Source organism: Zalophus californianus, chromosome 9, assembly GCF_009762305.2.
Source record: "Zalophus californianus isolate mZalCal1 chromosome 9, mZalCal1.pri.v2, whole genome shotgun sequence".
NCBI classification, from domain to species: domain Eukaryota; kingdom Metazoa; phylum Chordata; class Mammalia; order Carnivora; family Otariidae; genus Zalophus; species Zalophus californianus.
The window spans coordinates 77,250,196-77,273,719 of NC_045603.1; the positions used below are offsets into that span (position 1 = coordinate 77,250,196).

The following is a 23,524-nucleotide window of genomic DNA, read 5'->3' on the forward strand; positions in this document are numbered from 1 at the left end:
GTCCTGAGAATTTTTGTACAGAAGTCAGATGCCACCCTGCTCTTATTTCCTTGAAAGTGGAGTTCCTCTATTGCCTGGCTTCTCCAAAGGCAAAGATTCTTTCTACATCTTTAAAAGATTCCAAAAGGGATTTGTTCTGTATCTTTGAAGACAACTTCACCAAAGTGTGACTCAGTGTTGATGGTTCTGGGCCAACTCACAGTGGCTCAGTGTGCCATGAATTTCTCTAATTATATGTTAAAATATTCGTTCTGTTGCTTTCTTTTGCGTTTCTTCTTTGGAATTCCAATTAAGCACACAAGGGCTATGCTTTTCTTCATTTCTTTGCTTCTGTAGCTGTGATCTGTTGCTAACCCTAGCTCTGTAGTTCTCTTTTATTTTGTTTGTTTTCCCCATTTCTATCCTCTGCATCCTTTCCTATGACCTCCCTGTTGTCGGATCTCCCTTATGCCCTTCCTACTTTGTGTTTTATTTCTATAACTTCCTGTCTTGCTTTCTTTCCTGAGTTCTGCCATCACCTTCTATTGTGTGCTCTGCTCTTCCCTGATGTCTCCATCTTGGCTTTCATGTTTAGGATTCATTTAATTTTTTTTTTTCAAAATAATGATAGATTGTTTGATTATAATTTTTATCTGTCCTATCACTGCTTTCCCTGAAAACTTTTCTTTGTCTTACAGAAATGTCTTGCTGTTCTTTCTCACATATTTTCTTAGAGTATTTTTGGGTGACTACTCTCTGTTTCCTTTAACTTTTCTTTTTTTTTTTATTGCCATATTGTCCTGAACCAGCTTTTTTTTTTTTAAGATTTTATTTATTTATTTGAGAGAGAGAGACAGAGACAGAGCACAAGCAGTGGGGAGGAGGCAGAGGGAGAGGGAGAAGCAGGTTCCCCCGTGAACAGGGACCCTGACATGGGGCTCGATCCCAGGACCCTGGGACCATGACGTGAGCCGAAGGCAGACACTTAATCGACTGAGCCACCCAAGTATCCTAAAGGTTAGAGGTAGAGGGATAGATTAGGAGTAGTAAGGGCCAGGGTGGCTTTCCTGGCTTAGCAACTCAAGAGCTGTACCTCCTCCATTAGTACCATGAGAAAGGTTTCCTTTAAATATGACACCGTTGTGTAGCCACATCTTCTGTGTCTCCCTAAGCTTATCCTGGTTCCAGGTGGCTTCTCCAGCCAGCCCTACACTCCCCTAGTTCCTTCACCACTTCCTACAACCAGGAGACTGCCTTCAATGTGATCCCCACATTTATGAGCGTATATTTTCTTGATGCTTTCTGAAATATGCCTACTCTGGACCCCCACGCCCCTTCCATATGTTTCTTCTCATCCTTCCCTGGTACCTCTAACCTCTCTGTTCTAACCCCTACCTGCAGCAGTTGTCTCGTAGGGTGGAACATTCCCCTCTTGAGGGAGTAATTCTCTGGAGCTATCTGAGCCGCACCACCCCTAACCCCTCTGGACTCCCCGTTCTTCCCTGATGCTTCCCACCTGGCTTCCTGTAGCGTTTCACTGCCTTCAGCTGTGCTTGGCAGGTCTTAGATGTAAATGGAGTTTGCAGGTTTTCTCTGTCTCTTGGCTTCACTATAAACAGATTTTGTGACTTCTGGAAAAATTCTCTGTATGGCTTTCAAGAGGAGTTGAAGTAAGATCCAGAATTCAGCTGGCATCACGTCCCTACCAGAAGTTCTACAACTGTGTTTGAAAAGGAGAAAAGAAAAACTGCCATTGTATTCTCTTCAAAATCTGTTTGCAGTCTTTCAAAGAAAGATGTGAAAATGAATTTGGCCTGAGGTTTGAGGCAGATATTGTGACTGACTTGTGTTCATCTCTGTCAACTGTTTTCTTGAAGGTTTGGGAGCATACTTGGTAGAGCAGGAATTGAGTGGGCAGAGCTAAATTGAATATTAAGAATGAATGGGCAAACATTTTCACAGGACCAAATTTGGTACACAATTTTCATGATTTCTTGGTTATTTTCTTCCATTAATCATGGTGAGAGAAGTCAAAAGAGCAGAGGCAGAGAGAAACTTTGCCATTCATCCTATGAAAAGGAATAGAAGGGGCCAAAGGAGACTGAGTTCTGAGCTTCAATGCAGCCACAAAAAAAAAAAAAAAAAATCCTCCTCAGACAAAAAGCAATTACATAAAAGTTGGTTCAGAAATATAGTGTCAGAGCTGTGCAATCTTAAGAAAAATTGTACCTTAATTTTGGAAGCCAAGAGTAAGTCAGTCCAATTGCAATTGTTAAGAAATTTTAATGTAAGGAGGTATCCTGTTATTCATTTAAATCTTGCTGAATGAAGTAGCTCTTGCATTTAGCTAGTATCTTTGTTCTCTTAACATTATGTGATTGTGGGAAAGGCTTAACTACCTGGATTGTTAACTCCATCACACCACTGGGTTATCCACCGAATCACTGCATTACCATGCTTAGCTGAACCACCATCTATCTCGGGATAATGGTTAGAACTGCAAGTCTTCGCCTTTAAGAAAGAAACAACTGGCCTCTTTAGCAACAGAAATGTCAGGAAATCTGGAAAACCCTTAAGACCAAAGGGACCATAACCCCAGTGGCTGGGTTTCAGACATTCTGACAGAGGGCAGAGGATATTATTTTGGTCAAGAGACTCTTTTCATAATCCCTGACATCATAGTTAGGTGTTGTCTACTCACACCCTACCTCTAAGTCTGGCCCCCAGTGACTCTGACATCCCTGGCCAGATGCATTGTTAACACATTCCACCGACCACTGGGAGTGGGTGTCAGCGTGACAGCAGGGAAGTGAGGCTGAAATGGATCTCCCCAGTCTCAGGACCTCGTTCTGCTTTGTAAACACCGTGATGCTTGACTTTATTATAGGGATTAAGACCTATGATTTCAGTGATGTAACATCAACAGTTCTCCGTTAATCCAATAATGATTCAACAACTGCTCTTTAGATCCTTTGATTTACTGAGATGTAATGGGGTAGTTTTAGGTTCCCCAATTCCAACTACATTAATTGCTATACTTAGAGTGCAGCTGTCGAGCCTTTAATCCCTCTTTGCTGCAATGATATTTAATTGAATTTAATTATATTAAATTACCCTGAATGTACTAGTGATTGTTCATTTGTTTGTACTGTATTAATTAAAAAATTTTTTTTATTTTGAAAGGAATCAAACTTTGAGGTACAGACCAGACTGCTTCATGATTTCTCATATAAACCTAAAATATAGGAGATAAAATAACGTGCTGGTGAGGCAAATAGGGATAGTTTCTAAACATTTTTTTTCAGGGACATTTGTCACTGTTTAATGGTAAGTGATACGTTTATATACACTGCATTTCAATTGCATCTATCATCATTTAAAATTAAATAACATAAATATCTCTCTTCCGTTATTAGAATTTGCAGCAACACACTGTGAGTCACAAAACAGAGAGACAGAGAAATTGAAATAAAGACTAAAAATACATGCCGCTTAGAAGACAAAAATATAAGAGAACATGAGGTCATGAATTTCTGTCATGCTCAGGTAAGCACTAAGAGTAACACACTTCCTATTTCATTCTGTATAGCACTCTGGCAGGGCTCCTGGGTGCCTGTGAGCCTCTGAGTCACAGTCTTTCCTTCCCCATACCTCATTGGGATGGCCCCCAGAGAAAAGTCCATGAGGCCATCTGCAAGGCCTACGCTCTAGCCAAGCGCTGATGTCTGTGACCACAGAGTGACCCTACCACCAAGAAGGAGGTGATAACCGTGCAGCCTAACATGCCCCTGAATCACAACTCTTGTCACAAAGGTAACCTGAGCACCTCCTTTTCATAATCTTAACAAAGCCACATTACCCATCTGAATCAGGGTCTCTGTCTACTGTTTCATTTTCCCCGATGACCAGAGAGAGTAAGGGGACAAGCCCTGGTGCTCCCCAGACATGAGCTTTATTTCTAACTCGGCTATTTAGTAGATGACAGCCACTGTCAAGTCTTCTCTGAGCTTCAGATTCTTTATATCTAAAATAGAAATAATCTACATTTGACCAGTGCTTACACAGCCCCCTTACATCATTTAAAATAAGGGACTATTTTGTAAGATATAAACTAAGGTACAGATATTATCATCTCAATCTTTAGCTCTAAACTGTAAGAGTCTCTAATCTAATAGTGTCACTTATCTATTTTTATCTCCTGTCCTGTACAATAATGTTTGAGATCACCAGGCAAGTTAAATAAATGCTTGTTGCATGTGTCACTGCATCATATAACCATGAGCCATGTAGGTTATTCAAGAGGGCACCACATTCAAAGAAGAAAAGTCCAATAGGAATTCAAACCTTCACACATATTTCTTGAGGAAGGTAAAACTCCAAGGCAACTCTTGCTTCAATTCCCTTCCTCTCATATGATTTACCACCCCACATCTCCCAAGGGCCTATCACTTGCCTTCTTTCCCTCATCCTCCATGCCCCCTCCCTGGTCATGATTATGACCCTTTCTGTTGCCTTTCTCAGCCTCTCCCCAAGCTCTTCATCCCCAGCACATCCCTCCAGACTTCCAAAGCATCAACTCTCCACACTCAATGCCTTCTTTGAAAGAAAGTTCCATCTTCCCTTTCACTACTGTTTTCATAGGAATAAAGCATTTATCCCTCAGCCCATTTTCCTGATTCAGGCTCACAACAAACATAGGGGCAGGTGGAGGGGGTGGAAATGAACAATGGCGAGAAACAAAGCCTAATTTATTTGGCAGAGAGAAAAGCTGGGAACATTCACCTATGTTGTCATTTTTATCCTATCCCCTAAAGAATGATTAGATGAAGAATTGGCAAGTTATGAGTATTGATTACATTCCTACTGGGAATCAGGCTCTAGGAATGACGTGATAGAATTGAGCTACCTTGTCTCTGTCCTTGAAAGCTTTGTGCCTCAGTGATTTGGCCAGTGCCTTATATATGGCCTGGAAGGTGCTGTAAATGCTTGAGGGAGAGATGGTAATGAGGTAATTTCAAGGATCAATCTGGAAAGGGTGTGCAGGGGACAAGAGTTGCGAGATCACAATGATTTCAGGGAGTCTGTAGGGAGTTGGCTGTTGCCTGTAACAGTGAAGTTTTCATTGGGGTAGAGAGAGTCTGCCTTATGTTTGGCAAGCAAGAGAAAAGAAACTAATTTGGTTGAACTAAGAATCTATAAAAGTTTGGCATCTGTGCCTCTATAATTTGATGGGTGGAGATATGTAAAGTTTTGGACCAGAAGCTGCTGAACCATCTTTTTTTGGTGGTTGTTCTATTTGAATCAATTTTGCAGCTTCTTTATAAGTAGTCCTCAAATAGTAGTATTTAGAATTAAAGAAGAAAGTACTAAGGGAATAGAGGTACTTGTGCTGGTAGGATCCTTAAGTTCAACCAATTTTGTTGTAAACATGTTGAAGTCAAGTAAACGCAGCTAGAATTGATGAAAGATTCACTTTATACTCAGCACGGTGGGAGATACTGAAATAGTGTTTTCTTTATAAAGTGGGGAAAGTAATACTCCTCAACAATGCCCCAATAAGATGATTAAGAGGCTTAAAAACAGATAATGAATGTAAAATGGTAAGTACAGCATCCGATTCAGAGCAGGAGCTCCATAAATATTTGGGAATGAATAAGAGAAAGAAAGAATGAACAAACTATAGGAGTGGGTTAGCCTTGTTACAATCTAAGATATACAGTTTTTTGATTCTTTGAAAGTAAACCTGGGACTGAGCAGTTCAGAGTTATGAGGTCTGAATTGAGGTCAGTTGTTGAGGCTGAGTTGGATGATAGTTAGAAAAGTAGGTTCTGGACTCAGATTGTCTGGCCTGAATCCAGGACCCACCATTTGTCTGCTCCATGACCTGGGGCAAGTTACTTTACCCCTTCAACCTTCATATTCCTCACCTATAAATAGGGATAATAACAGAGTCTACTTTGTAGGATTATTGTTAAGAGCATTTGGAATGTCTACCGTCATGAAAAATCCCCTGCCTATTTGGATCAACTGTGTCCCACCCAATCACTGTTTTCTTCCTTTCCCTATCAGTCAGGTCCAGAATCTCCTAAATTGGCTCTTGCCATTAGTATCACTTTCTCGAATCCAATCCCAATAGTCAACTGATCTCTCTAAAATGAAAATCTGGGCTATAGCCATACCACCCTGAACACACTTGATCTTGTCTAAAATGAAAATCTGGAGAATGGGGCACCTGGGTGGCTCAGTTGGTTAAGTGTCTGGATCTTGTCTTCGGCTCAGGTCATGATCTCAGGGTCTGGGATCGAGCCCTACTTCGGACTCCAAGCTGAGCAGGGAGTCTGCTTAGGATTCTCTTCCTCTCCCTCTCCCTCTGCCCCTCCCCCACTCACACCCTCAGGCATGTGCATACACTTTTTCTCTCTCTCAAATAAATAAATAAATCTTAAAAAAATTTTTAATAAAATAAAATTAAAATCTGGAAGCGCCAATCTGGCTCAGTCACTAGAGCATGTGACCCTTGATCTCAGGGTTGTGAGTTCAAGCCCCCTGTTGGGCATGGAGCTTATGTAAATTTAGAAAAAAAATTAAAATGAAAATCGGATCCTGTTACTTTCTATTATCTACAGGATATAAAGTCCCACTTTCTTCTCATAACAGAAGACTCTTCATAATCTAGAAGTACAATTTGTAATGGTTAAAATTGTGGGTTTTAGAATCAAATGGACCAGAATTCCAGCTGTATTCCTTGCTTGTGAAGCCTTAGACAAGCCATTTAACATCCCCAATTTATTTTTCTGATAAATAAGGATATGACAATAGTACAGTGGTAAATAAACTCTGAGACTCTTCCTAGTTGTTCCCACCTCCAGGTATACCCACCCTTGTATAATCCGGTCCCTTTGAATGTGGGTGGGACCTATAATGCTTGTAATCAAAAGAATAAGGTAAAGTTGACAGGATGTCACTTCCAGGATTTACATTACATAAGACTGCAACATCAGCCTTGCTGGGAGACTCTTCGCTTTGCTCACTTTGAGGAGGGAAGCTGCCATGTTGGGAAGGCCCGTGGACTAAGGAACTAAGGGAGGCCCTCGGTGGACAGCCAGCAAGAAACTGCGGACCCTCGTCCAATAGCATGAAGAACTGAATGCTGCCAACAACTCTGAAGGCTTGGAAATAGACCCTCTCCTATTCAAGCCTCAGATGAGACCCTAGCCCCAGCAGACACCATGACTGCAGCCTTCTGAAGACTCTGAAACAGAGGATCCAGCTGAGCTATGCCTGGACTCCTGAGCTACAGCCAGTGAGATAATAAGTGGGTGTTGTTTTAATCCCCTAGATTTATGATAATTGTTACGCAGTGGTAAATAATTCATATAGGTGCTTTCCCAGAGCGGTGACAGTTGGTGATCACCGAATATCCATGTGTTTCTCTGCATTTCCCAATTTCATTTGCAGTGAAGTTGGGGATATATGACGAGTTCTGGCCCACAGACTGAGCAGAAGTGACTGTGAGAAATTATAAACCAGAGTGTCTCCTCTATTCCCCACCCCCCCCCCCCCCCCCCGCCGCCGCCGCCGTGCCGGCCGTCTTAGAGTCCACATGTTCCGGTTGTCATGGCTACTAGATGGAAGTTGGCTGCCTGGCCCACATTGGACCTTATGAGATGGAAAGTAGACTTTTATCGTGCTAAGTCACTAAGAGTTCAGGGTTTGAATATTAACCTGATTAACAAAACTACCCCACAAGAGATATTATAGGATTAACCAAGATAATGTACAAAAACAAATAGCATGGGTTTACAAATCAACACTCGATCGTTATGCCACTTAAACTTTACCCGGGCTTGTATTCTATAAACCTGTCCTTTTGAGCTAGTTTTTAGTTCTATAATCACGCCATGTCATCTCAAGCTTCCTGTTTTCCCCTCTGCCTGGAGTGTCCTTCCCTGGCTCACACATCCTTTAAAATTTGGCTAAGATGGCGCCTTTCCTGGATTAGGTGTGTTCCCCTTTTCCTTCCACAGCCGAATGTTTAGTCCATCTGCTGCAGTAACCACACTGTACTAACCACCTCCCAGGACAGATGGCCAGCACCTTCAAGGGAAGTGTCAGAGGCTCTGTGACACTGAAGGCACTTGATAAATGCTTGTCATTTACCATGTCAGATTTACATCCTTCCTTATTACATACCTAGTTTAACTGGATTCTTAAAAAATTTTAAACTATTCCCTTTCAAGATTCTCCCATGAAAAAACCCCCAGGTGCTATTCATAGGGTAAGAGGTCTCTTTGCACATGAAGAGTATTAATTTCCTATTATCTCCCATCACTCTCTATTTTAGACTGAGCCCCAGTACTCCTTTTAGCTTTCTGTCCTAATTTCAATTCTCAACACTATAATCATCTCTCCAAACTCTCTCCTTATTTGTGAAGTAAAGAGTCACACAGAGTGTTCTAGGGTTCAGTCATGACCAGGGGCAATGGAAGACTCTGTAGTCTACTCTGATTTTTGGTTCTTGAACTTGATAGTGGTCTCTTAGCTTCTTGTCTCTGGGGCCCGGGCATTTATCCATCTTACGTGTGTGTACTCCTTTGTATCTTCTCCCTCCAACTTCCCAGATTCAAGGTCAACTTGTTGAGAAGGAAACTAATTTTGACTCTACATTTTCCCTAACTGAGATATGTAATTTGAAACTCTAGCTCTAAATTTTAGTGAGGACCTTCCATACCTTAGTGGCCCTTGGTAATAGTGAGCAGAACCTCTCTTCTGGACTTTTGGTGAAAAAAGATTCGGCTATACTGAGCTCAACCTTTCTATGTCTCAACTCTGCATCTCAATGTTGCCAGATAGTAATTGCTAACCACCCCCCCATTTATCTCACAGTGTTCTCAGGAGCTTGAAAAACAAGACTTGTGAATGAACATACATACAATCTTATTAATGTGCTTGCAAGAGTTCACTGGTAGAAGTTAAGGCAACTATTCTTATTTTTTGCTGCATTTCATTTTGGACTTGGATGTGATAGTATTTTCCTCTTCAAGATGCATTCATTTTCTTAGGCACTATTATATCAGCTGTTCATTTGAAATAGAGTTCTCGGTAGACATGCCATGGCCAGGAACCAAGGAAAAGAGAAAGTATCTCTCATTTAGAAAATTGCTCTCTAGATATGATAAATGATACCCAAGTATTGGTGAAGAGCTGAGATGTGTCTGAAAGCACCTACACTATGTCCCAGGAGCTTAGTAATGGTAAGATATTATCTTTAATAATATTAATGAAAATGATACCTTTAAATAGCATTCTCCAATTTTCCAAGCATTTTCACATGTATTATTACATTAGATCATTGCAGAAATTCTGTGCTTCGGAGTATAGTGTAATTCCTATTTTAAGATGTGGACTCAGAGGACTTCCTCATATTCACAGCCAAAGCAAGTAGCAGAGTTGGAAAGATCACCCGGTATTTTTCACCCTGAAGCCACTTCTATTTTTACACAGTATAGTCTTTTTTTCACCGTATTCTCTTTAGTTGCTAATAAGCTTCACTCATATAAGTCTTAAAAATAAAATTCTTTCCAAGTTGTGTTTGATTTTATTGCTCTGGGTTTTCGCCACAGAAATATCTAAGTGATCTCTCATTGGAGGTTTTACTGTTTTCCATTGGCCAGTTGCTCATTTGTCCTTCGGGCTGCAAAGCTGCAAAGTTGGGGCCACCCTCAGCCTCTGGAGACTTTTCTCTGGTCCTTGCCTGTGGCCCCTACATTTTGGAGCCAGCATGTTGAAGCTCTCTCATGCTTTCCACTCTCTCTGACTTCCCTTTCTGCCTCGTATCTTTTGACTTCCCCTCCTTCCAGCACAAGACTGTTCTCTGCTCTTAAGGGCAGAAGATTTTTGTTGGGTGGGCTGTTCCAAGGTTTCAAAAAGAGAGCAAAGAGTGTTAGCAGGTTCGTTTGACTAGCAGATCCAAGTCATGTTCTCCAACATCTACTTTATAAGTAATATGTTACAGGAATATTTTCATCTCCTTCTATGTTTAGCTCCCATCTGCCTGATTCTTATGTCTGACTTGCAGTTGGTTCCAAACTCCAGTGAGGAAAGGATTGTTATTTATTGGTTTCCCTCAAATCCCAACACAAATACAACATGGACAAGACGAGTAGCTTCTTCTGAAATTTTTGGTCATTTCTCTATGCCTTCTGTATTCGTTTTCTGTTGCTGCCAGAGCAAATTACCTCGGCCATAACAACTTGAAGTAACAAAAACTTTGTGGACTACCTAAGAATTTTTTGTCTACTCTGAGGTGAAATATGTTCACATATGCTTGCTTTGAGAAGGTTTATAGTTTTTGTTTTTATATGCAATCCATGATCCATTTTAAGCTGATATTTGTGTATGGAAGGAGGTAATGGTAATGGTATGGTAAACAGCAAGGTTAATTTTTCTTTTCCTCATGGGTCTCTAGTTGTTCTAGCACCATTTGTTGAAAAAAGTATTCCTTTCCCATTGGATTACCCTGGTAACTTGTCAAAAATCAATTGACCCAAGTATAAAGAATATGTCTAATGCGCTATACTTTATATAAGGAAAAGGGGGCTATAAGAACTTAAACACGTCATTGTTCACTTACACAGCAGACATACAGAAAGGATAAACTGAAGACCAATCAGTGCACCTACAGGGAGCAGGAAAGAATGGAATGGGGCAGTGGGGGCGTGAGGACTGGGCAGTAGGGCTTGGGGAGAGAGACACCCTTCTGATGATAACTTTCTACATAGCTCTGACTCTTAGAACCGTGACCATATTTCACATACTCAAAGAATACATAAGTAATTAAAAATCAGCAGGGGTATGGGGTACTTAAAATGGAATACAAACAGTAAAAAATCAAACTGAACTGTATTACAAATGCATAATACAATTACAGTGAAGGGGGTAGGGGAGGTACTAATCTAAGCAACTTTGGAAAACAGTATTTTGACTTTTTATTATAAAACAAAACAAAAAAAGAACTGGAACTGTACACAAATATTGTACTTGAGTTGGTAAATTGGTTTCTCAAAAGAGTGGGTTAGCAATTCGGGAACTACATACGTGTATGTGAGGACTGAAAAAATAAGCGAACATTTTGTGGGTCATAAGAGCCAGGTTGTTCCCTATCAGGGAAAGAAGTGACAAATAAAAAGAATGTGAGACCCTGTGGGGTAGGATTAGAATTATGGATATAAGAATGAGCTCATGATCTTTAATATATGTACATAGAGATGGATGTGGAAATAAATATATGTAGGTAGGTGTCAGAGTGTGTGTGTGTGTGTGTGTGTGTGTGTGTGTGTGTGTGTGTGTGTGTTTAAGGGCCAGGATTGGGACTGGAACTTGTACTGGAGCCTCTCGGACTAGACACTCTACTCTGCTCACCCCATTACCTCACCCCGCCCAATCGGCCCACTCCTTACTCTGCTTTGTGTTTTCTTCCCTATCCCTGGTGATGTGAACACGTCTCCCAGACTCAAACGCTAAAGAAACAAAGAGTGGGGGAAAGCCTCCTTTGCCATGTGATTGGAGTAAACTCTGTTTTTTCCTTAGATTGATTAGCTGCAAGTTTAACATTTCCAAATGTAATTGCCTTTAAAAATTGGTTAAATCTGGAAAGGGGCGGGAGTCTTCAGCAGGCTGGCAGTTATGTGCAGATTGTTGGACTTTAATATATTTATAGAAGCGGTGTCTGTCACCAGGCCTCTGGGAACACTTGTACTATTTAAAATATAAATTAGAAAAATATGCTGACGAAATTGTCTGCCCCAAGGAATTTTCCCCTAATCACAGCCTTCATGCCAGTGTAAGAATTTCTATTTGGCTATCCCTTTCTGGGTAGAAGTTGGAGTATGCAGCTGAGACCTGGAAGTTCGCTAATGCTTAAAAGTTAGCCAGAAATGCTTTGTCTCAGCACATGTTCGTTTCGGACTGGAGATCCCTTCAGACAGCATCTCCATTCTTCCTTTCTCTTCTGCTTTTCCCACCCAGGAGACCCCCTCCTGGTGCCCCCTGTCTGCCCCCCAGCCCTTGCAGGTGTCTGTGGCTTTGCTGTGCTGTCCCCTACCTTGGATGGCCTCAGTGGTTTCTTGTGCCCACCCCTAAGGTCACAAGACCTTGTCAGGATCTGGATCCAGCCAACTCCACTGACCTCCTACTGTGCCCTCCTTTGCCTAAGGTCCCCATGCCCCCCATTTGGGTCTGCTGTGTTCCCCACCACCAGGATTAAAGCTGTATGAGTCTCTGTGCAATTTTAAATAGGACAGTGAGGAAAGGCCTCATTGAGAAGGTCGCATGGAGAGAAGGCTTGAAAGCCAGCACGCTCCCACTCCCGTCTTGGCCATTTGGTGAAGACTCGATGGAGCTCCTGTCAGAAGTGACCTGCTCTGCCTCACGAAGCTAGTGGTACTTTATCTGTTTGCTCGGGGTCCTTTCATAGAGTCTTTGCTGTTACTGATGCACATTGTGTATATTCCTTGCTAACGCAAAGCTCCAGGAGAGCCTAAGAGTCTGAGATAACAGGGGTAAAGTGCCTGACACCCTGCCTGGCAGGCACACAAAAGGCCCTTGGTCAACAGAGGTTTTCGCTTCTCTCTCCTTCTACATTAAAAACCAGTTATCCACAATGCCTGGCTTTTAGTAGATGATTTCATAAATATTTTTAAATAACGTATTGTGGCAGAACTCATCAGAGAGAAATTTGAACAATTAAGTATTTAAAAAAACACTTCCGGACTCAGATTTTCTATCTGGGGAGTCTAGAGCCTGGGGGTGAGTTGGGTACCCTTTTCAATGCAGCAGCGGTGCGATGCTGTTGCAATCACAATTTCGGTCAGATCATTAGTGAGTTTTAACCCCAGAACCCACCAGTGGTGATACATCCTTACAATGCCTCTCTGATTTGCACTCCACTCTCTCCAGCCTCATCTACTTGTACCCCTCTTTCCTGGTCTTCCTAAGCCATTCTGGCCTCTTTGAGGTTTCCTCAACATGCTAAGCATGCTTCTGCCTCAGGGCCTTTGCACATTCACTCTGCCCATAATGCTCTTCTCTAAGATATCAATATAGCTCTTTGCCTTCCCTCAGTCAAGCCTTCTCTCCATGTTACCTTCTCAATGAGGCCTTTCTTCACTATTCTATTTAAAATTGCACAGAGACACATACAACTTTTATCCCTCCTTCCATACTTTCCCCCAAAAAAGCCTTTATTACCTTCTAATATACTACATAATATATTTATATTGTATATTTTTTCTCTATCCTCCTTCCACCGCTATGAAAGTTCTCTGAGGACACTGATTTTTTTTTTCCATTTTATTATCTTCTGTATCCCTAGCCTAGAATAGTATTTGGCATATAGCAAGTCATCCATAAATAGTTACTTATTGCAAAAATGAATGAAAGCAATCAATTTCCCCTGGTTCTCTAAAGAAATAGGCCCTCTCATTTATGACCTTCTCTGTTTCACTACTGTAGTCTCCCAATCATATTGGCTAATGAACAGCATTTGCCTTGCATTAGGATAAATTCCTTTAAATTAATTAATTGATTAAATCAATTTATTTTAAAAGTTGAAGTAAATCCCTTTTCACTTCTGTTACGTCTAAACATCGTTACCCAACTTTACTGTTACAATAATAGCTGCTGAAATAGCAGTCTGGAAAATACCAAAATTATAGAAAAAGTTACTTCAAGGAAGGCTGTAAACATATAAAGCAGAATGGAATTTGTACTACAGAAACCACTTTTATACATTAATACAGAAGATGTTCACTGAGTGTATCGTGTTCCAGGCCTGTTCTAGGAGCTGGAGTCACAGTGGTGAACATAACTGGTCCCGTGTTCATGGAGCTGTGTCCACAGACAGTGCTCAAAGCACATGTTTCAAGTCGAGGTCAATGCTGGAAATCAATGAATATGGTGTGAGGGAAGATAGCGCACGGATCCGCTCTCCTTTCCTCTGCCATTGGGGTGTGTGTGGTTGACTCTTCCCTGCCATGTCTTTTCACAAGACTTACAGGATCACGTGATTCTGGCCAAGAAACAAAAACAGAATCATCCCATTCCCCAGCGGATTAGATGAAAACTGGTAAAATCAGGTACAACTCGGGGAGGAGACACTGGAGAAGAACTAAAGCTGGATCTACAAGGAATTGCCCATGAGATGGCAAACGTATTTATGCTGCCTCACGGTTTCTTGCTCGGACCACATCCCTCTGTAAACATCACTACTACTCAAACAATTAGATGTGTTTTGCTGGGAAAATGGTTATTTTCTCTATATCTATGCTTCTGCCCTACTAGGTTTGTTCAGTAATACGTATGTGAGACCTTTTGTGTGGGGAGGAAAAAAGAGAATGATGGGATCTATTTTATATGCACTGGTCATAGGATGACTTTAGCCAAAAAATGCTACGGGAATAGCAAGTACATGTTCCCAAGGCAGGAGTGTGCTGGCTGTGTTTCTGATGCCAATGTGTTTCTCCACACACTGCTGCTAATAGTTTTGTGAGGTGGACACAAAAGTTTACATGGACCTGTGTGTCTTCAGGGAGAAATGAAGGAAGGCAGCAGAAATGTGAGCGGGTCTCATCTTTACAAGAGATGGAACCAGTGTCCTGCTCATGTAGCCTGAGGGCCAGCAGCACCAGTGCCACCTGGGAGCTTGTCCGAAGTCTGGGTTCTTGGGCCACACCCCCTACTACCGAATCAGAAATTGTGAGAGAGCTTTAGAATCTGCATCTAAGCAAGCTTCCGTGTGATTCTGCTACACAAAAGTTTGAGAAGTTTTGAAACAGATGGTCTTAAATAGCTAAACTTCAATTTTTTTTTTTTTTTTCTGAGAGAGAGAGAGAGAAAGGGAGAGAGCACAAGCTGGGGGAGCCAGAGAGGGAGAAGCAGGCTCCTTGCTGAGCAGGGAGCCTGACATGGGACTCGATCCCAGGAACCTGGGATCATGACCTGAGCCAAAGGCACCAACTGAGCCACCCAGGCGCCTCCAGTATTTTTATTAAAATGAAACCAAGAGGACAACTTGGGTGGAAGCAGCCTCCATGCTATGATGGCAAAGAGAAAAATGCAGAAGGCACCATTAACTCAATGCCCATCTAGCATTTCTCTGGCCCCCCTCCCAAGAAGCATTCTGCAAACCATTTATAGGTGGGCACTTCTAGTGCTATCCTTTTAGAAAATCTCTCAAAAATGCACACGTAATGCAAAGATCCATAAATGCTTATGAGCAGCTTTAGGGGATGAAAAAGAAATAAAGGATCAGAGAAAGTAGTATCTGCAGAATCAACTGACCTGTTGAATAACCCATGGCATCCGCCTTAACCTTTTATATCCTAGAGCTTTGGTTTTGTTTTGTTAATTTGAGTCTGTGGCAGTTCAAGGACACGATAAGCTCCTTGAAATTTTATGCAAACTTGTATATGGATGTTCATTTTTCAGCGGATAGGGTCGGTAGTTTTCATAAAATATTCAAAAGGGTTCATGACTCAAAAAAGATTGAGAACCACTGTGTAAAAAAGGGGGGTTATTGAACTCTGGCCAGGTATTAAATGCAACTTGAAAATCAAAAAGATTGGCTTTCTTACCCCAGAGCTTCTCAGCCTAAATTCAAACATGGAAAAGAATTAGCTCTGTGGGTGGCATTTTTCTTTGTATATATAATATATCCTTTTAGGACTTATAACCTCATAAATAGCAATTTTATGCCTGTCAGCATTGTTTTGGCTTAAGAGGGTGGAGTTACAAATTCTGCTGGCCTCATTCCAGATCCACCATCTTGCTTCCATGGCCTCTGTGGGTGACAATAGGCTTTTAAAAAACCTAAATAAGGACATATAGGCACACATAAAGTTCAACGTAATTTTGTCCTAAGTGCTTCTTTCTCTTTTTTTTCCTTCATATACAAAACCCCCACCATCTTTTATTTCATTGGCTTCCCCTCTGTTTTAATTCTGTTCACAATGTGGCAGAGTTTTCACCGTAAAAGACAAAGTGTCATAAGGAAGCTTGGTGCTAGTATGTGGTCATACAAGAATTCTTTTTTAGATTATAGAGTCAAGCCACCAGAGAGGGAGTTTACTGGGAAAATAGTGGTAAACTTTTAAGGGGCTGATCTATGCTGTCTTGGGTGGGATCCAGGTATCTCTCACTTAATGTCTTAACTGGGCAGAGTATATGCCTTACTCATGTCAGGTTCTTGCACACTGCTGGAAAGAGAGATAGGGTCAGCTTATCAGTTATGGGGATGGATGGAATGACAAGTAAAAAAAAAAAAATCTAAGCTGCTGCTGCATACACAGGAAACAGAACCTCATTTGTAACTGTTTATGTGTTTATTTGCAGTGGTAGATCTAATGGTCCAACAGCCACTTTGGCACAGGGAGTAGAAAGGTGAAGAAGTCTGCTGTATGTCTGCCTGAGTTCTTGGATCTCTGATCCTCCCTCTCCTGCTTTGCCTTTCTTCTGGACTACTCAAACCTGGTTTTCTACTCTTCTCTCAAGGTCATGGCTGCTATTTACTGCCTTCACTCTTTGTGTCTCTACATCTTCTCTACTCTACCAACAGGCCATACTCTGTCTTCACTTCAAGCACCCCAAAGGACAAGATCCGATTGGTTTGATCTCTCTCCCTCTTGGATACAATGTCTCCATTGGGAAGAACTCTAGAGGCAGTCCTTTGGATGGTCAACCATTGCACCATTGTATCAGGAGACCCATTCCTGGGTAAATGAGTGTGGATACATTTATCATGGTAAAACCACTTGTGAAGATTTTTACGACAAAAAGTTGTGAATATGGCAACTGTCTTCAAAATGAGGCTAAGTGTATGGCAGGCTGTGATAGGCAGAATAATATCCTCCAAAGAAGTCCACATTCTAATCATCAGAGTTTATGAATATGTTACCTTCCATGGCAAAGAAGACCTTGCAGATTTGGTTGGCTAAACATCTCGAGGTGGGAAGATTATACTGAATTATCTGAGCGAGCCCATTGAGAGAGGCACAGAGATTTAAAAATGCTACCCTGCTGGCTTTGAGGATGGAGGAAGGATCCATGAGCCAAAGAATGCAGGCCACTTCTAGAAGCTGAAAAAGACAAGGGAATGGATTCTCCCTCCAGAAGGTTTGATTTTAACACCTTGTTTTTGATTTCCAACACCTTGATTTTAACCCAGTGAGGCTGTGTCAGACTTCTCATCTCCAAAACAATAGATAGTGCACTTGTATTATTTTAAGCCATTAAGTGTTGGGTAATTCTTTATAGACGCAACAGGAAACTGATAGAGAGGCTCTTAAAACATCCTCTCTGAAAACATCTCCTAGTGATAAAAAAAAAAAAAAAGGCTTCAGGGGGAATTATAGATTAATTCATCTTCATTCCATTCGGGGCACAATTTATCTACTACTCTCCTACTTGTCCACACAGACTTTTCTATAATCTATTCTCATTGATTGGCTTGGCTCTTGACTAGCCAGAAAACCTTGATGTCACTTGAAGTTTGGTTGAGCTGACCCTCCAGTGAGTGTGTGTATAACCCAGACTTGGCCATAGTTGTTGACCCAGGGATAAACCCAGAATGCAAACATAAGATTCTCTGGCAGAACCATGGGCGAAGACATTCTCTTTAAGCTGGTGACATATGAACATAGGGCTTTAGGGGAGCACCATACCATGTATAATGAGCCAACCAAAGACTGGAGAGATAGAGCCCTAACTTCATTGTTTTAGCACCTGGACTGACCTGTTCCTGATGTTGGGCTTATTCTTGGCCTTTCTAATTAAACAGTTTCCACATTTAATCCATCCACACATCCTGTTAGTTTATTTTCAAAATAAGCCCAGAATCCAAGCTCTTGTCAGCACAGAGCGGCTGCTCCCCGCTCCAGCCCACAGTCATCTCCCTGGATCCCTTTGGCGCCTCCTGCCTGGGCATCCTGCTCATGCCATGGCTCTCTTCACTCTGTTCTTAGCCCAGCGGCAGAACAACATTCTGAAAATGTCACTCAGATCACGTCACTCCTCCATTGTCTCCCTTCTTTACTCGGAGTCGAAGTCAGAGTCTTTGCAGGGGTCCACAGGACCCTCGGTCAGTGGCTCCCCCCTGCCTCTTACCTTTCTGATTTCACACCCTTCAGGTCCTTGCTCAGACACCATCCATTTTGCCTCATGCTTTAGCTTTCTTCACAGCACTCTTAAGATCCATATTTTATTCCTTTGTCTTAAAAGACACATTTGGTGACTTGCTACAAATTACACATTTGTCTGTCAGCACATTTGGTGCCCTGCTGCAAATTACAAAACCCTGACCTTTCCTCCAGGCTAATGTTGTAGCCGACTGAGATTCAAGGCTTGGCTGTAGAGTTCAGATCTGCTTTCAGCCCCACCTGCCCTCTCCTCTGGGCTCTGTTGGGCTTTGCACAAACTGTAAACGTGTGTGTGTGTGTGTGTGTATGTGTGTGTGTGTGTGTGTGTGTGTGTATCAGCCTGTATCTTTTATCGTCTGTGCCCCCTCTCCGTGTATACTCCATGAAAACAAAAATATTTGATTTTTTAAACATTTTGTTAACTGCTGGATCCCCAGTATTTAGAATAGTGCCTGGTCCATGATAGGAGCTCAAGAAATGATTGCTAAAATAATTAATGTGTTTATATGTTTTCTTTTTGGCTTGAGCTAGCCTGAATTGGTTTTCTGTCACAAGCAAAAGAGTTCTAATATATCCACACAATGCTCAAGTATTTATGTTGAACGGCACCAGTGACATAAATGGCTGTCCTCCTGAACAACTCATCTCATGTTTTGATGTTTATGCTTTTTGAAAATTCTTTCTGATACTGAATATCTACCTCCCTGAAAATTTGGTACATTTCTTACCTATAGATTAGGCAACACAGAAGAGATTTAATTTTTCTACCACATGACAACCCTGCAAATATTTGAAGGCAACTATTATTACCTTCGTATCTTCTCTTGTCTTGATTAAAAACCCCCAATTTCAACTGTTTCTCATACAATGCTGTTTTAAGAAATCTTGCTCTCCTTGTTAACCCTCTTTGAATGTCTTGGGGTTTGTTGTCATTGTTGTTGTTTTGTTTTTTGTGTTCCTCCAAATCAGAACTGAACGTAACACTCTGGAGATTCAACCAGTTTCGGGTAGAGCAGATTTATTACCTCTGATCTTTAAGATACTCTACTTTCCCTTTTTTTAAAAAGGATACTCTACTTTCATTAATACGATCTATGATCAAATTAACATCTTGGGAAAGTCAAAACATAATAATGATTTATACTGAACTTACCATGAATTAAATCCCCATGGTCTTTGTCACACAGCTGTCATGGAGCCATACTACATCGCATAATTGGACAATTGACACTTGGGACCAAAATTGCCAACGCTTAGATGCTTGAGCCTTATTATCAGCCTCTGTCCTTTGCGGCTTTGTGTCAGCTTCATATTGTGTAAAATCCTGTTATTTTCATCCAAATTCTTCCCTCCCCTCTCTTCTGACCCTTTCTTTCACCCGAGGGTTCTGAGGCAGAGGTAACTTATTCCAGCATCACATTCTGGGGCTATATGGCAAGTCAGGCTTACTCATTCTGGGCTCGCACTTCACGTCCAAGACCCAGTGTCGTCCATGCATCAGAAGATACTTGTTTTCCTGCCCCGGTTCTAGTTCCCATTTCAGGAATTTGCCTAGAGCCTCAGTCTTCTCCTGCCTCTTCTTGCTAGCATCTCTCTGGGACATTAGAGCCTTCTGCCTTCCTATTGGGATACTCACTATTTCTACTGTGAACCATATTCAAACTATAATTAGAAATTATTCTCTTGTATTTAGAACATGCTAAGTGCATGAATAAGTGGAAGAGACAGAGGAGACCCAATCAGAAAGGTAGAAGAATAGATTCAGACCAAGAGGGCGGGTCTCCTTGCAGCAGTGGCAACTCCAGAGCAGAGTACGAACTACGGCGGCCGGAGTTTTGGCAGGGCAGGCCTTTAGAAAGTTTCTTCCCCTCTTTGACCGAGTCTTAGTTAAAAGGAGTGCGGCTGAAACTGTAACCAAAGGAGGTATTATGCTTCCAGAAAAATCTCAAGGAAAAGTGTTGCAAGCAACAATAGTAGCTGTTGGATCGGGCTCTAAAGGAAAGGGTGGAGAGATTCAACCAGTTAGCGGGAAAGTTGGAGATAAAATTCTCCTCCCAGAATATGGAGGCACCAAGGTAGTTCTAGATGATAAAGATTATTTCTTATTTAGAGATGGTGACATTCTTGGAAAGTATGTGGACTGAAGTCATTATTAAAATGGCATGAGGTGAAGTTGCCTATTCCGGTGAAGTTGTGAAAGCTTTCCTCATGTAAATAATTTTCATGTCTCTCTTTTGTAATAAACTAATGGTATCAAAAAAAAAAAAAAAAAAAAAGACCAAGAGAGAAAAGAGTTTCAAAGACAAAATTGCCAGCAATGCCAAAGACTGCAGAGAGATCAAATCATTTGCGCAGCAGGAAAACACAACTATGTTAGATAGAGCGTCTCTGGGTATCTGCAGTATGCAGCTCTGTCTTCAGTTCACTAGGGCACAAACACTGCACATCTTGAAAATCAATTTAAAGCTGTCATTTTAATTGGATTCAATGAATCGATCTTTGGTACACAGCTGTATTGACCATCACGTGCTGGTCTCTAGCAAGAGAAAACTAGAAATTACCTTTTGTACTGACAACCTACAACTGACAGAATGAAACAATTCCACTGCTTGCAGGCGACAGAAAAAATTCAGAGCTGCTTCCCCTTGCTCCACAGAACCAGGACAGCCGTGGGATTGTGGGAGATGCACAGGGTGCTCAGGGCTTCTCAGATCTAGGCACAGAGGGAGCAGCAAAGCAGGACCTACTAACTGCAGGTTCAGCATCAGCTCTGGTCTCTGGGAGATGCCTCTGGAAATGGCAGCTCTGAGCTGGGGCATAAGGAGAGCTGGGTTGGAGAGGGGATGTAGTGGGTATTTATCACTTTCCTGCTCTACGGCATCTATTCTCTTCTTTTGATAACACTAATAGTCTTTTAAATAAAAGTGCCCTGCCCTGACTTCGCCAAGGGTAGAAGAGTGACTCGTAGAGAACAGTTTGATTTTTTTCCTGGGACTTTGAATCTTACATGCCATCTTGCAAAGACAGGGGGAAAAAGGCTGGTGCTCAGCCATTGCTGTGCTAGACTCCTGGTGTTGTCCTGGACCCTGCCTCTTCATAAGGAAGAGGCTTCCTCTTTCCCCTCTCTGATTGCCCCAAGAGCCACCCATGGTCCTACCAATATATTTCCTTCTTGCTTGATAAAGTTGGTTCTGTTGCTCGCAACCAAAGAACCCTGACTGATGCAAATACCATGCCAAGAAGTAGACCAGCTCCTTTTTTATTCCCCCCAATCGCAACCTGAATTTTCCTTAAAGAAGCCTGGGGAATAGAGACCCCTGAGCACTTGCTCCCCTTTTCCTCCCATGGTAGTATTAAAGCAATAGTTTCTCTTCTGACACTGATTCTCTTCAAGCCACTGTTCACCCTCGTTTCCCACATGTTGTGGCTTAAGTCACAGTAGAAAGGGAAAGCCTGAAAATCATTTGAATGTAAATTGAACTGAATTTGTAAATGAGACAAAATTAGACATACACACATGCTATCGACAAAGGTTGGGAATGGAATAAGATTAGAGCACATGAGACAAAAAACAACATAATGTGTCCCAGAGAGAAATGTGGTGACAGTTTTGCCAGGAACCCCAGCTATAATGAACACCTCTTTATTATCACTTTTCTGGGCATCCGAGAAACAGCCAAACTCTGAATGAGTGCTGGGATATATTACATTACTTTCTCTTTGTATTACAGTCAGACATTGTTTCTGTTTACAGTTATATCTTTGGCAGGCCTTATTAATTAGCACTACCAAAACCAATCGTCTAACCCCAAATCTGATCAAGTTACAGTCTGCAATTGTGGTAGGTCCTGAGACATGCTGACTTTCCAACTAAGTTTTACCTTAGACCTAAATGGCATGTGTTTGATCAGTAAACATCCGGAGGGCATACCCAATCCTCAAGTTAATTAATGTTTATATGTTTCATCTTCCCACCAAATTTGTAAGCTTTGAGAAGACAGGAACCATGGTGTAGTGAAGAAAGCATAGACTTAGGACCAGACAGAACTGGAGCCCGTGCTCCATGCTCTGCCACTTACCACCTGTGTTAAACTTGGGCAAGTTACTCAACCATCTGAGCCTCTGTTTCCTCATCAGAAAATGGAGAAAAGTGGAGCACCCAGGTGGCTCAGTCAGTTAAGCTTCCAAATCTTGATTTCGGCTCAGGTCATGATCTCAGGGTCATGGGAGCAGCCCCACGTCAGGTTCTGCACTGGGCATGGAGTCTGCTTGGGATTCTCTCCTTTCCTCTCCCTTTGCCTCTCCTCCCCTCCCTCTCTAAAAAAAAAAAAAAAAAAAAAAATTAATTGCAATTTAAAAATGGAGAAAAGAATCACTACATGATTATCAAACCTGTCAAGTGTATGTTAAACTTCATTCTGTTTTTTCTGTTTCTTTCTCACAATGCCTGATGTAGTATTCTGCATAAAATGGACATTAAGTAAATATCAGGCACCACCTACTCAACATTTATGGAATACTGTGTACCAGGAACTGCAACAGGTCCTGAGGACACAGCCATGAAAATTCAGCCTTCAATCAGCCTAAATTCTCCATCATCAGAAAACATGGCTGCTGATGGCTCTTGGCACATGGCTTTACATCACACAACATCAGCGTCAGAATGGCCTGAAACTTGTTCTCTATGTCAAATTCAGAATGTCCAAGAAGGACTCCATTTGATCAAGCTTGTATAAGCTTTCCACCCAGTTCTAGTTAACTGGCTGGTTAACTGGCTAGAAACGTAAGCTTATTTACTGTGACTGTCTCAAGTGATACATACCCCAGAGACAATCAGCACTGGCTATAAGACAGTAGGTTCTGTAAGACAATAGTCCCTCCCTTTGATTTGTTCGGTGGGTAAGGGAACATTTCCCAGGAGGGCTGTGCATGAAGAGGATGCTATTCCAGGCAGATAATACAGCATCTGTCCATGTCAGTGTATCTCAAGAGCAGGGTCTTTGTCTTCTTGGTCTTATTTATCTGCCTCCATCTAGTACCTGTGCACTTGTGTTTGTGGAAAGGAAGAATATAGAAAAACCAGAGAATATTGAATTGCTAATTCTGTGGCAATGGTTGTCCCTACAATGTAAGCTCAGAAAAAGGAAGAACAGTGTGGGATTTACAGAGCTCGCGGAAGAGATAGGACTTTGATTAGGCCTCCAAGAATGATTTAAGATTTGACTAAGTGAGGAAGAGGGGAGAAGGCATTTCAGAAATAACCTGGCTTATGTGTTTATGTGAGGAGTAGGGGAAAGCAATCAGGGTTCAAATGGGCCTTACTGGAACAGTGAGGAAATAGGGACAAAGAGAAT

General features: G+C 41.7%; 1 protein-coding gene across 1 annotated transcript; it reads left to right on the plus strand.

Moving 5' to 3' along the window:
- Nucleotides 1-19,601: 19,601 nt before the first annotated feature.
- Nucleotides 19,602-20,314, plus strand: LOC118357359 (10 kDa heat shock protein, mitochondrial-like). The gene is made up of 2 exons (XM_035729325.1): nucleotides 19,602-19,694; nucleotides 19,961-20,314. Exons 1-2 carry the CDS (start codon nucleotides 19,602-19,604, stop codon nucleotides 20,312-20,314), a joined length of 447 nt encoding a protein of 148 aa, XP_035585218.1.
- The last annotated feature ends 3,210 nt before the right edge of the window (nucleotides 20,315-23,524 follow it).

Coding starts and splice junctions, on each gene's coding strand:
- LOC118357359 (XM_035729325.1), top strand. CDS start 19,602: ATGGCAAGTCAGGCTTACTCATTCTGGGCTCGCACTTCACGTCCAAGA. Junction 19,695..19,960: donor ATACTTGTTTTCCTGCCCCG/GTTCTAGTTCCC, acceptor GTCTCCTTGCAG/CAGTGGCAACTCCAGAGCAG.